Raw genomic sequence first — 13,699 nt, forward strand, 5'->3', positions numbered from 1 at the left:
CTGAGGCCGATGGGTGGCATCCCGGGAATGAATGAATGAGTGAGAGGGCATAAGTGACCTGGACTCCAGTCCCTGTGCTCCTCCTGTGTGCAGAGGGGTTTTGCGGGAGATGTTTTACCTTGAAGAGGCAGAATGAAGCTCGGCGGCTGAGACCTCCAGCTCTAGAGTCACATGAGCCTGCATTTAAACACCAGCCCTGCCGCTGACTAGTTATTTGGCCATGGGTAAGTGACCTAATCTCTCTGGACCTCGCTTCCTTTGTTTCCACCGAGGAGCTCACCCCCATGTCAGAGAAATAAGACAGCATCATGCGGCACTTGTCACAGGAGAAAGGGCAGGCAACATGACTCTCTGGGCCTTGTTTCCTTAGCCGCGGTGCAGCGCTGCCCAGAAGTGGAGTGCCCAGGCCAGGCAGAGGGAAGGAATGAATGGGGACCCTCGTGCCAGCACCAAGTAGATGCCAGCCCGGAGCCGAGAGCCCAGAGGGCAGCTAGCTCCCTGGCCCTGAGTCTCTGGACCGGCCTCTGCAGCCGGAGGGCCCCCCCTTTAGGGGGTGTGGCTTGGCCAAGAGCTGGTCTCCTGGGCTTTTCTTTACCTCCGAGCAGAGTTCCCATCCTTTGGGCAGCTCTTCAGGCCAGGGACACTTGGGGCTGCTGTGCCCACCCCGTCTCCTGCCCTGCCCTTCCCCAGGCTCAGGGATGGACACCCAGCCAGTCCTGGTTATTGTCTGCAGCGCCAGCCTGCAGCCTCCCTCCCGCTCGGCTCCACCCCTTGCCTGCAAGGTCTGTTTCCTAATAGCTGCTCCAACCACACACCTCGTTCCGCGCGGAGCCCCTCCCCTTCCTCCCTCCCTCCCCCGGCAGGGGTGGGGCTGCCGAGGAAGGCTAACTTGACAGCAGCGCCTCTTTCTTGGCGAGTCACCGGCCCCTGCCTGAGAATGCCTGAGTGCGTGTAGCCTCTGCAGAGAGGTGCTTCTCCTGAGTCCCGAGGGGCCGCCCAGCCTCGGAGAACCGGGGAGCAGCATCCCAGCCATGAGCCCCTGCGGGACTTCGCTGGGGGGCAAGGGGCTCAGAGCGCTCACACCCCTCCGGCCGCCCCGGAGGGAGAGGTGAGCTGGGCAGCCAGCGCTGCCGGAGCCCCAGGCCTGTCATGGTGGCCGCCCGCAGGCCGGAGGCCCTCCCCGACGGGTTTGCAGCTGAGCTTGTGTGTCTGGCGTGGGAAGAAGATGGGGAGTTACTTGTCCGTCCAGGCTTACTTCACCTCCAGAGACCCCTTCCGGTGAGTCGCGCTTCCCATCTCCTCTCTGGGCCCCGGTCCTGAGGGGAGGGCCGAGGCCGCCCCGCTCTGCCTCTCGGGTTTTTCTTGCCCTCCGATCGCACATCTGTCAGGCAGAAGCCAGTGGAAGTCACTTCCCCAGGGAACCGGGCCCCCCCACCCCAGGTGCTGGGAGCGGGGAGGGGAGGCGCGGTCGGGACGCAGCCCCCAGGGATTGCGGCCTCCCCGGGCTTCCCAGACGCACTTGGATGACCCTCCGAGAGGTGCAAGGTGCTGCCGAGCTGGCTTGCTCGCGGTGTTACTTCTTCCGGGGGGAGTGCAGGAGGGGCTGTTCTTCCAGCTCTCCACGTCTCACCTGTGGGCTGTGCCGCCTGCCTGGGAATTTGTCCCAACAAGCAGGATGGGCAGGTTTCGCCAAACAGCGTGGAAGCCGGCGAGGCTGGGTGTGGGCAGCCCGGTACACAGTAAGCTCTCTCATTACACACGTTTGTTCTCGTAATAGCAGGCGCCCTGGCCTCTGGGCTCGAAGGGCTCCTGCGTTCCCTGTGAGTAGGGTTGCCTGGCAAAGGCCTGGGCACGTGAGACCTGGGGCAGCCAGCTTTGGAGGGTCCCGAGCTGGGGGGCCAGCCCCCATGCCTGCCAGGTCCCCAGGCCCAAGCTTTTGCGGGGCTTCTCACAGGGAGATGTAGAAACTTCAGGTCTACCTCCGACCTGCCTTTCTCTGCTGTCTGCCCCACCCCACCTCCCAACAGAAACTCCCCAGGGGGTTCTGGCCTCTGGGTCCCTCCTGGCTGGAGCCATTCCTGGCTGGGGTGGAGCTTGTTTTCATTCTTTGGGAGCAGCCTGTTGTTCTGAGGTCTGCCTCCCTCTCACCCGTGATCCTGGTCGGCTTCTCCCTCTGGCGTCCCCAGCCCAGCCCCTTGCCCAGACTGTGCTGCTGGGATAAGTCAGGTGGCCGTGCCCTGGGCAGAAAAGCAGAACACCACGTGGTTTCTCAGAATCACCGGACCCTGGCCGAGTGGTGGGAAACCCCAGGATCTGAGGGGGCGGGATAAAACTGGTCGTCCGGGCTGCCTCTTCCAGACATCCTGCCCGGCACTTCATCGTGCAATCTCTTGACAGCCTCAGGACCTTTGGTGTCCCCATTTTACAGATGTGGTAGCTGCTTTCAGCAGAGTTAACTTGCGGGGTCTCTCTGGCCAGCCTTGTCTGTCTCCATCAGTTTGTTTTCTCATCCTCGGGAGGCTGCACCTCCCCCTGCGTGTATCTCCCCCAGGATCATTCTCAGGTTTGCTTTCCTCTCACAGAGGAGAGAACAAGCAAGCAGGAAAAGGCTTCCCCATAGTTTTCCTGGCACGTGATGGGGACAGCAGAGATCCTCCTCTGCAGGGCCATTGGGGATGGGGATTGATCTTGAATTGTACCATGTGGAATCAAGATGCCAAGTGTTTGAAGCAGCCACTAGTTTAAGCCAGGGCCTCATTAATCCCTCTTACTCTTAATCCTGGATCGGCAGCCTGGGGGTGGGGTGGCTCCCTTAGAAGCCAGGAATGTGTGCCCGTTTTAATCTCTGGGGGCATGACACAGCCCCTCTGGAGCTCAAACAGATAATGGACACTCAGCATGGACCCGTGAGGACCTGGCCACCGCGCCACCCAGTCTGCCCATGCTTTGTCTTGCTCTGCCCCGGCCCCTCCAGGCAACCTGACAGCCCTCCCCCCAACTCTGTTTGCCCAGCTGGAGTCAGGGGGGACTGACTGGCAGGCCTTAGACCCTCTCCCCTCCCCCCAGATGGGAGTCCACATTCCTGAAGCCACTTCTGAAGAGATAGCCGAGCATGGGGCTCTGCCCCGCCTCCCCACCCAGGGACCACCCAGACCCTCTCCTCTCCCAGGTAGCAGTCCAGTCAGTCACCAGTGTCATTGCCTGGTCAGAAAGGCGCTTCTGCCCTCGCTCCCTCCTTCACCGCAGGATGTCTTCAAGGGCTGCCCTCTGACCAGGTGCCTGACCCCACCGTGGGCCTCGGTTTCCTTCCCTGCGGAGTGTAGGGACTGGATTTCCTGGGCTCCTCGACATGACCCTTGCCAGATTCTGTGGAAGAAATTAAGTCCTTGACCCCAGGCCTTGAGCACACAGTTCTGGGTCTGGCTTCAAGGAGAGTGACGCAACCAGATTCCATGGGGACATGATCAGGCGTGACAGCTCGCCGGGGAGGGAGGGAAGTGGGAGCCGGGGATGAAGAATGCGATTTCTGTGCCCCAGGCGCCCCTGCCCGGCAAACAGCCATCGTCCTCCTCTGCCCATGTACCAGGGCTGGGGGCTGAGATGTCCTTGTGAGTAAGGAAACCCCTCCAGTTGGAATTTACAGAAGAGGAAAATTAAGGAGGGGCTTTTGTCTGACATCATTAAAGGATTTTTCTTTTTTACAGCTTTCCCCTTAATGCCTGACATTGATTTAGTGAGTTTGGTTTATACATTGTCTCTTGAAGAAAACAAGTGCATCTTTGTATTCTAAAGCAACCCTTGTTTAAAGGGAGAAACTCTTCTTAACCCTGCCCACCTTCACAGTCATATTTGGCAGCTGCCTTAGGTCCCCTGGGACTTTCGCTCTCCTCTGAAAAATGAAGGACTCAGATCAGGTGAATGGTTCCCAGCTCTGCAACCCACGTGGCTCCTCAGACACACAAGCCCTCTTCCATTAGCTGCAGCACCACGGCACAGATTACTTGAAACCACAGGCTTTCTGGCTTCTGGTTGGAACCGAGTCAGCGCACTCTGGCAACACTTATTTCTTGCTGATCAGAGGCTCGTTGTGTGTTTGGTTAATTTTTTCAAACAGGATAACAACCTATTTATTCCATAATAATTACAGCTTAATTGACAGCCTGTTTGAGTCTGCAGGGTCTGCAGGAAGGAGGGATGATGAGGGGTCTGGGGTAGTAGAAAGCTGAGCTCTGACGGACCTGAGTCTCTGGGCCCCTGCTCTATCTGCCCCCAACCCCTTCGGGCCCAGAGGAGGTGTGGCAACCCCAGTTGTGATATTCAGGCCAGAGCAGAGAGATCTGCCAGGTGCCCCGTCCACCCCAGTCAGTGCTCAGAGGCAGGGGCTGGAAGAAGCTTTCTCTGCTTTCTGCTCAGTCAGAGGCTAAGGACGAGCATCTGGCCAGGCCCTCAAGCAGGACGTGGGAGGGCTTGTTCTTTAACCTGTGTAAATCCGTGGTAACAATGGCCGTTCTGGCGCTTTTGCCACCTAAGTTGGAAAATTCACCTGTAAACATTTGGTCTGAAGAATTTTCATGTGACTGAGGGCTAGGCGTCTGTCTTATCTCACTTGGCTTCTCTCAGCACCTTGCTTGTTCCATCTTGCACACCCTCCATGCACAGTAACTGTTTCCTCATTGGTCGGAATTGATTATAATCAATTGATTTCTAACTGGCTAGATAAATAATTCATTTGGGGACCTTCCCTGTTTCCAGAAATCTGTTTGGTTCTGGGCCAAGAAACAGGTCCCTGTTGCTTGGGCCTGGGAGAAGGAGGGGTCTGTCTCCTTTCACCCCGAGTGTTCTCCAGTCGGAGAGGGAGGCGGGGAGATGAGCACTTCCTAGGCCCCTGCCCTGGGCCAGGCTCTCGCTGGGCATCTGTCCGTGGTTTCATTCTCATCATCACCAGTGTGCGAATGAGGACGCTGAGGCTCAAGGTCATGAAGTAACCGGCTTCAGGTGACTCAGATAGTGAGTGGCAAAGACGGAATGTGGACCCAGGTCTTAAGTTATTTATGAAACTTTAAGTTTGATTATTATTTCTTAACCAGTATGTTCCCTGCTGACTCCAAAGGCTTTAGCTTGGATCTGAGCCGCCCACTGAACTGACCATCAGGGTTTGGTCCACTCCACCTGCCTAGGCTCTCCATAGCGCTTGGGGAAAGTTCTGGAGGTTGTTAAAGCCTGTGGCTGGAGAGTCTCCACTCCATTCACTGCTTGAGAGAGTGTGGTGACTGATGCCTTGTCCCTGGGGTCTGGCTCCACCGCCAGCCCCACCACCTCCAAGCTCAATGCCCTGGACCTGTAGTCAGGGCACATGATAACTTTTCACTTGAAACTTCAGAAAATTGAAAGCTGGGAAAGGCTTTGGGGAGAAGGTATTGTGGCCATGGCCCCTGAGGACCAAGGTGGGAGTCTCCTGAGTCACACCTTACATTGCCAGAGTGCGTTTTGGACCCTTTTAATAGGGGCAGCGGAGAAGGCAATGGCAAGCCACTCCGGTACTCTTGCCTGGAAAATCCCATGGATGGAGGAGCCTGGTAGGCTGCAGTCCATGGGGTCGCTACAAGTCGGACACGACTGAGCGACTTCACTTTCACTTTTCACTTTCACACATTGGAGAAGGAAATGGCAACCCACTCCAGTGTTCTTGCCTGGAGAATCCCAGGGATGGGGGAGCCTGGTGGGCTGCCGTCTATGGGGTCGCACAGAGTCGGACACGATTGAAGTGACTTAGCAGCAGCAGCAATAGGGGCAGAGTCTGCTGGGGACCAGCCTGCCATGGACTCAGTGGAGGAGGAGAGTCATTGTGCCACTTAACGTTGGGTCCTTGGGCTTCAGAAGCACCAGCAGGTGTTGACACTCAAAGGGATGCGAGCTCTCAGGGCTCCAGCCTCTGTGTCTTCACAGATGCGAGCCCCGAGGCCCAGCTTAGTGGATGTGCTGCACCGTGAGGCGCAGGCACATGCTGGTGCAGATTCCAGCTCCGTCCTGTGTGTTCCGGACGACTTCTCAGAAGTGACTTGACTCTGCTTTTCAATCTCCTAGTCTGTGAAACAGGGCTAATCCTATCACCCTGCAGGGTGCGGTCAGGATTAGAGCTCATATAAGTCAGGTGTCTCATACAGCGCCGCGGAGTATGGTTACATTCTCTAAACAGGTCACTGTAGCTGCTGTGAACATTTAAGTGAGTCTGCCCTGGCAATGTCCCCGGAGGCCCAGAGCCACTTGTGTCCTGTGTAAAGCAGCCTGGGGACCCACAGCCCGTCCTCCTGTCAGGCGTTCACCTTCCTGTTCTTCAGAGACGCCTGTGGCAGCTGGCCTTGGCTGAGCAGCTGGCTGTGCCCTGCAGAGGCATTCCGTGACGCAGACGTGTGCGTGGCGGTGTCACGCTCCGGCCAGGTCTGCTTCCCGGGAGGCCGGCATGTCTGGCTCCTGCATGCCTGCACTCGCCCCTCTCCCTGCCCCGCTCCCGGGCCTGGCCTATGCTACTTGCAACAAACAAAAGCAGGATATTGGCAGTGGAGAGGAGGACATGTTTGGTGCTCCCATGCCCCGCGGCACACATACCATGGCAAGGGTGTAGCAGGGCCCCAGCCAACGGTTGGTGCAGGTTCGTCTGCAGCAGCTTCCCTCCACCTCAGACAGGAGAGGGGCGGGCGGGGCCCAGTGACCAGGAGCCACGGAACTCCAGTGCTCCCACCTGGACCGCTGGTGTTCACCACGCCCACAGTGTTCACTCTGGAAATGTTTGCTGAGGGCTTACCCCAAAGGCCCTTTGCATGATGCTGAGTCTCGCAGGGGTGGGTGGGATGCTGTTCCTCTCCTCAGTGAAGGAAGAAGGCAGGTACCCAGATGCTTTACATCAGAAGGTGGGAGCATGAAGGAAGGCCCTGCCCCTGGTGCTGGCCCCTGTGCTGGGCACGTCACCACCATCCAGAACTGAGTTCTGCCCTCACTGCTGGCCTGAAAATAGGTGATGTTGCCTCTTCAGAACTGAGGAGCTGAGCAACTGGCCCAAGATCACCCGGGCGCGGGGTGGAGGGAGGTACATGGTGCTGAGATTTGAGCCTTGGATCATTCAGGGGAAAGTCTAATCCCCTCAGTTTACAGGTGGGGATACTGAGCCCAGAAAGGGGGCTTGTCCAGAGACATGTGGTTCCTAAGAACCTGAACCTGGTGTTTCCTCCCAGCTCAGAGCTCATGTAAAAGTGTGCCTTTTACGCTGAGAGGAGCTGGAGTTGCATGCCCATAACGGGGTCTTCTCCTCCACCTCCTGTAACTCGTGGTCTGCACTGAGCTATCCTGGGCACTTCACATCCATACTCGTCTACCTGAAATTCAGCAGCCAAAGGACAAATGAGAAATGCTAAGAGTGGGTGGCTGATGGCGGACGCCCCCATCTCAGCCTCTCCCTCTGCACTATTAATCAAGTTTTGTTTAGATTTTTTTCTTCCTCTACTCATTATAAGCTCTTGGAAGTGGAGGAGGGGACCCTGTATAATCTATCTTTTCTATCTGCAGCGCCTACCAAGTTACTCTAAGAACACACTTGCTTTGCCCTTCACAGTTTGCAGAAGACTTTCCTCTTTGTTAACTTCCTTGTTCATAGTGCCTCTTTGTAGTAGATGCTATGGGCCACATTCTGTCAGTGAGAAAAAGCTAGTAAGAGAAGTTGTCCAAAAACCACCCAGCTAGTGGCAGTAACTGGCTGATAACATGAGTTTCCATGATCATCATCATCACCCAATAGCAATGGACGCTACAGCATTCTTAACAGTGCTAGGCCTTTTATATAAGCTATTTTAGAAAACATTTTTGGCCCTGGCACAGAGCTTGTGGGACCCTAGTTCCCCGAGCAGAGATCGAACCCTTGCTCCCTACAGTGGAAGCACAGAGGCCCAGCCACTGGACCGCCAGGGAAGTCCCAAACTGTCTGTACTTTAACACATATTATTTTATTTTCACAGTAGTCTATCTTACAGATAAGGAAGCTGGGTCAGAGAAGTGAAATAACTTGCCCAAGATGGCATAACTAGTAAGCAACAGGTCAGGATTCAAACCAAGAACAATTCCACCCTGCCTCTCAGAAAGCAAGGAGAGTGTAGGTGCCACGAGGCCTCAAGGACAAGAACAGAGTCTGCTCACTAGGAAGAGGGAGGTGGGACAGGCTCACCCGGCCGAGGGGCTCTTAGCTCTGAGTGCCAAGGACAGATGGGAGGATGATCGTGTGTCTGTAGACATGAGCCCAGAACACCCCCAGCCTGACCAGTGTGGAGCTTCACAGCCCAGTGACTGGAGGAGAAAGGATCTCTGGGGCTCACACGCATGTGTTACATGGTGCTGATGGAGTTTTTCTTCCCCTCATTATTTTATTTTGAAAAATTTCAGATATATAAAAGAGTTGAAAGACTAGTTGAAAGAACACTCATATATCCTTCACCTAAGATTCATCATTTGTTAAGTTTAAGCCACTTTATATGTCTGTATACACACATACACAGAGTTTTCTTTTTTACTTATTTACAAGTAAATTGCAAGTAAAAGGAAATCAGTCCTGGGTGTTCATTGGAAGGACTGATGTTGAAGCTGAAACTCCAATACTTTGGCCACGTGATGCGAAGAGCTGACTCATTTGAAAAGACCCTGATGTTGAGAAAGATTGAAGGCAGGAGGAGAATGGAACAACAGAGGATGAGATGGTTGGATGGCATCACCAACTCAATGGACATGAATTTGGGTGGATTCTGGGAGTTGGTGATGGACAGGGAGGCCTGGCATGCTGAGGTTCATGGGGTCGCAAAGAGTCGGACATGACTGAGCAATCGAACTGAACTGACTCTTCTTATTACTTTACTATTTTTCTTCTATAAATTTGTCAGTATAGGCAAAGTATCATTATCTCATCTAAAAAATTAACAGTGATTTTACATTATAACCTAATGTATAGGCAAAATTCAAATTTCCTCAGTTCCAAAAATGTCACTCTTGTCTGTTTTCATTTTCAATCCAGAATCGAATCCAAGGTTTAGGTGTTGCATTTGGGTGTTTCTGTGTCTCTGGGCTTTTTTAATCCCTGTGCTTTAACTTTTTAAAAGAGAAAAGACCAGGTGTCTTACAGAATGACCTCCCCTCTCTGATTTGCCTGATTGTTTCTATACACTTAATCTATTTTTCTCAAGGATGCTCCGTCAGTAACGCTGTCGGAGATGGGTAGGTTTTGAAGAGTGGAGGTCACTGAGCTTCTCTGGTTCATTGAGGTATCAGTCTTGACCAGAAGTTCTTAACTGGTGCATGAATGGGCTTCAGTCCTATGACATGTACCCCATACCTAAATTATATGCACATTTTCCTCATATGTGTATTTTTCTGGGAGAGGCTTCTTGTTCAGTCGCTAAGTCATGTCCAGCTCTTTGCAACCCCATGGAGTGCTGCACACCAGGCTTCCCTGCCTTCTGCTATCTCCCAGAGTTTGCTCATTGAGTCGGTGATGCCATCCAACCATCTAATCCTCTCTGTCACCCCCTTCTCCTGCCCTCAATCTTCCCCAGGATGAAAGTCTTTTCCAGTGAGTCAGCTCTTTGCGTCAGGTGGCCAAAGTATTGGAGCTTCAGCTTCAGGATGAGTCCTTCCAGTGAATATTCAGGGTTGATTTCCGTTAGGATTGACCAGTTTGATCTCTTTGCAGTCCAAGGGACTCTGAAGAGTCTTCTCCAGCATCACAATTCAAAAGCCAATAGGTTTCTTGGCTCTTATCAAATTATCAAATTCTCCAAGGGCTTCAAGACCCAGAAAGGTTTAGGTTTCTGTCCTTGCCTTGCTTTTCAGGTGTTCTGAGTGCCAGGATTCCCTCACCGACTGGCACTACGAGAAGGACGGGAAGCTGTACTGCCGCAAGGACTACTGGGGGAAGTTTGGGGAGTTCTGCCACGGATGCTCTCTGCTGATGACGGGGCCCGTCATGGTGAGTGCATCCCTCCATCTCTGCCCCCTCTGTTGTCAGAGTTCACTGGCAGTGCCTCCGGTTCCTGTGGCCATTCACCTTCTGTCTTCCCGTCAGCCGAGGCCTCTCCCTTTATTTATTCAGTCACTTAACAGATGATTTTTAAGACCTATTAAGTGCCAGATATGATCCGTCTCTCAGAGACTTAACGGTCCAGTGTTGGGAGGCAGGCAAGGAGGGGAGGCAGGCAAGGAGGGGAGACGGTGAGATGGAATGGGGCCCTAAAGGGAAGCATGAGCCTCGCTCCTGGGGATGATGACTTCTGGGGGCCTGTGCCCATGACTGAGGCCGAGAGTTTTTTTCTTACAATCTCAGAAATGACAGGGAACGACTTCCCTGCTGGTCCAGTGGTTAGGACTCATCGCTTTCACTGCCAAGGCCCTGGATTCAGTCCCTAGTTGGAGAACTAAGATTCTGCAGGTCCCACAGTGTTGACAAAAAAAAAATAAATGACAGAGAGGCACCAATCCAGCCCTTTCTCTGGAAGCTCTGGGATGGGAAGGTCAAAGGTCAGCGGTGACCAGGCAGGGATGGTGGATCCCTGATGGGGGGGCCCCCTCACCCCTCCCACCCTCCACTCCGGCAGCAGTGGAAGCTCATCCCCCCACGTCTGTCCACCTTTCTCCCCACCTGCTCACAGGTGGCCGGGGAGTGCAAGTACCACCCAGAGTGCTTTGCCTGCACGAGCTGCAAGGTGATCATCGAGGACGGGGACCCATATGCCCTGGTGCAGCACGCCACCCTCTACTGGTACGGCGCCGGCCCCACCCCCATCCCTCCTGACAAGGGTGGCTGAGCAGGAGGGGCCCATGGCAGTGCGAATTGGGCAGAAGGACTGCCAGGGTCTCAAGGCACTGAGTATATTCCCATCACAGCTATGGTTCTTGACCAGCTCTGAAAGCTGCGAGCAAGATTATGAACGTCTCTGCCCTCTGTCCTTACCTACTGGGAGAATAAGCATATTGCCCTGCAGGCCTCCCAGAGGGAGACGATGGCTGGGAGGGGACTCTCGGAGAGGGAGCCCAGGATGTTAAAGGCAAAAGCCCCTTAGAACTCACTCAACCCAACTGCCTCCGTCAACAAAATAAGTCAGGCTAAGGCCCAGTTCTTACCTTGAGTCAGAGGCAGAGAACCCAGACTGCTCATTCTGAGCAGCCAGCTGGAATCGGGCAAGGGCAGTGAACGTGGGGCTATGCACTCTGTCACTGGAAGGCACGTCCTTGCCGGGGGCTTCCAGGTGGGGCTCCAGGATCTCAGCCCCCTTTCTGCTCCTCCCCGCAGTGGGAAATGCCACAACGAGGTGGTGCTGGCACCCATGTTTGAGAGGCTGTCCACGGAATCCATCCAGGACCAGCTGCCCTACTCCGTCACGCACATCTCCATGCCGGCCACCCCCGAGGGCAGGCGGGGCTTCTCCGTGTCCGTGGAGAGTGGCTGCTCCAACTATGCCACCACTGTGCAAGTGAAAGAGTGAGTGCCTGGGTGGGTTCTGCAGCGGAGTGCACAGGCAGGCCTCGGAGCCCCAGCATCATAGCAGAGCCCCTGCGTCCACGTCACGTCTCGCCTTCCCGGGCTCACTCACTGCGCCTGGGCCCTGGCGCTGACTGCCCTCACCCCCTACCGCGACCGCTGCCCGCCAGATACCTGACACCAGAACCGCTCACCTTTCACGGGTCAAGTTTCAGACCATGTTTGCTCTTTGACATTACCTGGCTTGGTTCTGTTTGTGTCCCACCTGTCCTCCCCATGAGCTCCCTGTGGAGCCTGGTCTGGTTCTTTGCTGCACACCCGGGGCCTGGCGCGGGGCCTGGCGCAGAGCCTGGCACATAGTGGGTGCACGTGGCCTGTAGTTTCGCTGGTTGAGAGAGTGAATGGAGGAGGGGGGAGAGAGGTGAAGGCTCCGTGCCGTGTCCAGGCCGGCGACCGGATGGGGAAAGGGGCCGTCCATCCAACACCAGTAGTGAGGCACTGTGGCTCCCAGCCCTGGAGACGGGGACCATGTGCTTACCGTGTGCCGGGCACTGGGTGCTCACAGCAGAGGGGAGGCCTGGGGCTGGGAAGTCAGAGGGAGGTGAGGTCTGCTCTAAGCCCGGACCTGTGTTCAGGACAGAGGTGGGGGTCTGTGGCTATGTCTGGTGTAGATTGGGTGGTTGGGAGTAGCCAGAAAGGGCCTGTTAAGTCACAGAGAGCCTGGATCGTGAGGACCCAATGGGTCTCTTAAGGGATTTAAGCGGCAAGGTGACATGACCAGGTGAGCGTTTTAGAAGCATCGCTGCTGTGGAAGTGGGACGGGAGAGGGGCAGGCCTAGAGGTGTAGAGACCAGATAGGAGGCTGATGCACGGAGCAAGAGAGGGGTGCTGGTAACCATGATGATGGAGCATTCTTCAGGATGTGAGCACTGGGGAGCAGCGAGGGAACTCCCAGAGCGGGGAGTGCCGTCTAGGTTTCTGGCTTAGGCCTCTGGGTGAGTGGGGTGCCCTTCACTGAGATGGAGTGGGGTTCTCCCTGAGTGGCCTGGGCCTTGGGGGCCAGTCGGGGCCCAGGGCCTGGTGAGCCCTCCTTGCACAGGTAAAATTGGTCAGGCTGTCTTTAAAGATGCCTCTGCTTTGCCTCCTCTCTTGTCTGGCCCAGGGTCAATCGGATGCACATCAGTCCGGACAACCGCAACACCATCCACCCCGGGGACCGCATACTGGAGATCAACGGGGCCCCCGTGCGCACGCTCCGTGTGGAGGAGGTACCATGTGTCCTGGGATGGGTGGACCATGAGCAGACCCTCTTTGTCTTGCCACTGAGCCTGTGAGCACTGGTGACCCCCTCTGTCACCCTGGCTTGTTCCCAGGGCTGCAGGCATGGCTGGCCAGGTTGGGGAGAGCCAGGCTGTGGGCAGAGGGCACGGTGTGGCCAATGGCCGCCGGAGACCACAGCGGGCTCTGGTCCTCTGGTCTGACGGTGGGTGGCCTGCAGTGGGACGCCCTGCGGGGCCTCACCTCACTCCCGGCCACAGGTGGAGGACGCCATTAGCCAGACGAGCCAGACGCTGCAGCTCCTGATCGAGCACGACCCCGTCTCCCAGCGCCTGGACCAGCTGCGGCTAGATGCACGGCTCTCTCCCCGCGCGCAGAATGACAGACATGCGCACACCCTCAGCCCCCTGGACACCAAGGAAAACCTGGAGGGAACGCTGAGGAGACGCTCCCTGAGGTGCCCCGTCCCGCCCTGGCTTTGTGCTGCCCCACGCCCAGCTCTCGGACGAGTGGAGCTGGCTCTCTGAGGCCAGCAGGGTTAGGAAGGGAGCCAGCTGGCCAGGGGCGGGCAATGAGGATTGTGCTGACCCAGCGCCCCCTGAGCATAGCAGTTCATAGCCAGGGCCCATGTGTGATCTGATCCAGCTGTCTGCTAGCTTTCCCTAGAAACCAGAGTGTAGTTGCTAAGTCATGTCCTACTCTTTGCGACCTCATGGACTGTTCCTTGCCAGACTCCCCTGTCCATGGGATTTTCCAGGCAAGAATACTGAAGTAGGTGGCCATTTCCTTCCCCAGGAGAAGCCAGAGGGTCAGGCTCTGTCCACTGAACTCTGAGCTGGGCAGCAGGCAGTGGTGTTGGATCCCAAAGGGTGGCAAAGCCTGTGGGGGAAGCGTGGGGTGCCGAAGCTGGAC

At 55.8% G+C, this 13,699-nt stretch overlaps 1 protein-coding gene across 3 annotated transcripts in view; it reads left to right on the forward strand.

The window, feature by feature from the left end:
- LIMK2 (LIM domain kinase 2) overlaps positions 1-13,699 on the forward strand; it is a 52,467-nt gene that overhangs the window by 29,361 nt on the left and 9,407 nt on the right. For 2 of the 3 annotated variants that reach the window (XM_055405534.2, XM_055405535.2), the window contains exons 3-7: positions 9,865-10,000; positions 10,680-10,789; positions 11,321-11,509; positions 12,672-12,777; positions 13,048-13,244. In XM_055405534.2, the coding sequence (XP_055261509.1) occupies positions 9,865-10,000; positions 10,680-10,789; positions 11,321-11,509; positions 12,672-12,777; positions 13,048-13,244 (738 nt within the window). Of the gene's footprint in view, positions 1-854; positions 1,279-9,864; positions 10,001-10,679; positions 10,790-11,320; positions 11,510-12,671; positions 12,778-13,047; positions 13,245-13,699 lie in introns of those variants that run through there. The other variant, XM_055405536.2, reaches the window with a different exon arrangement.

This window comes from Moschus berezovskii, chromosome 19 (genome assembly GCF_049115385.1).
Source record: "Moschus berezovskii isolate FMDL1 chromosome 19, NW_MosBer_1.0, whole genome shotgun sequence".
Taxonomy (NCBI): domain Eukaryota; kingdom Metazoa; phylum Chordata; class Mammalia; order Artiodactyla; family Moschidae; genus Moschus; species Moschus berezovskii.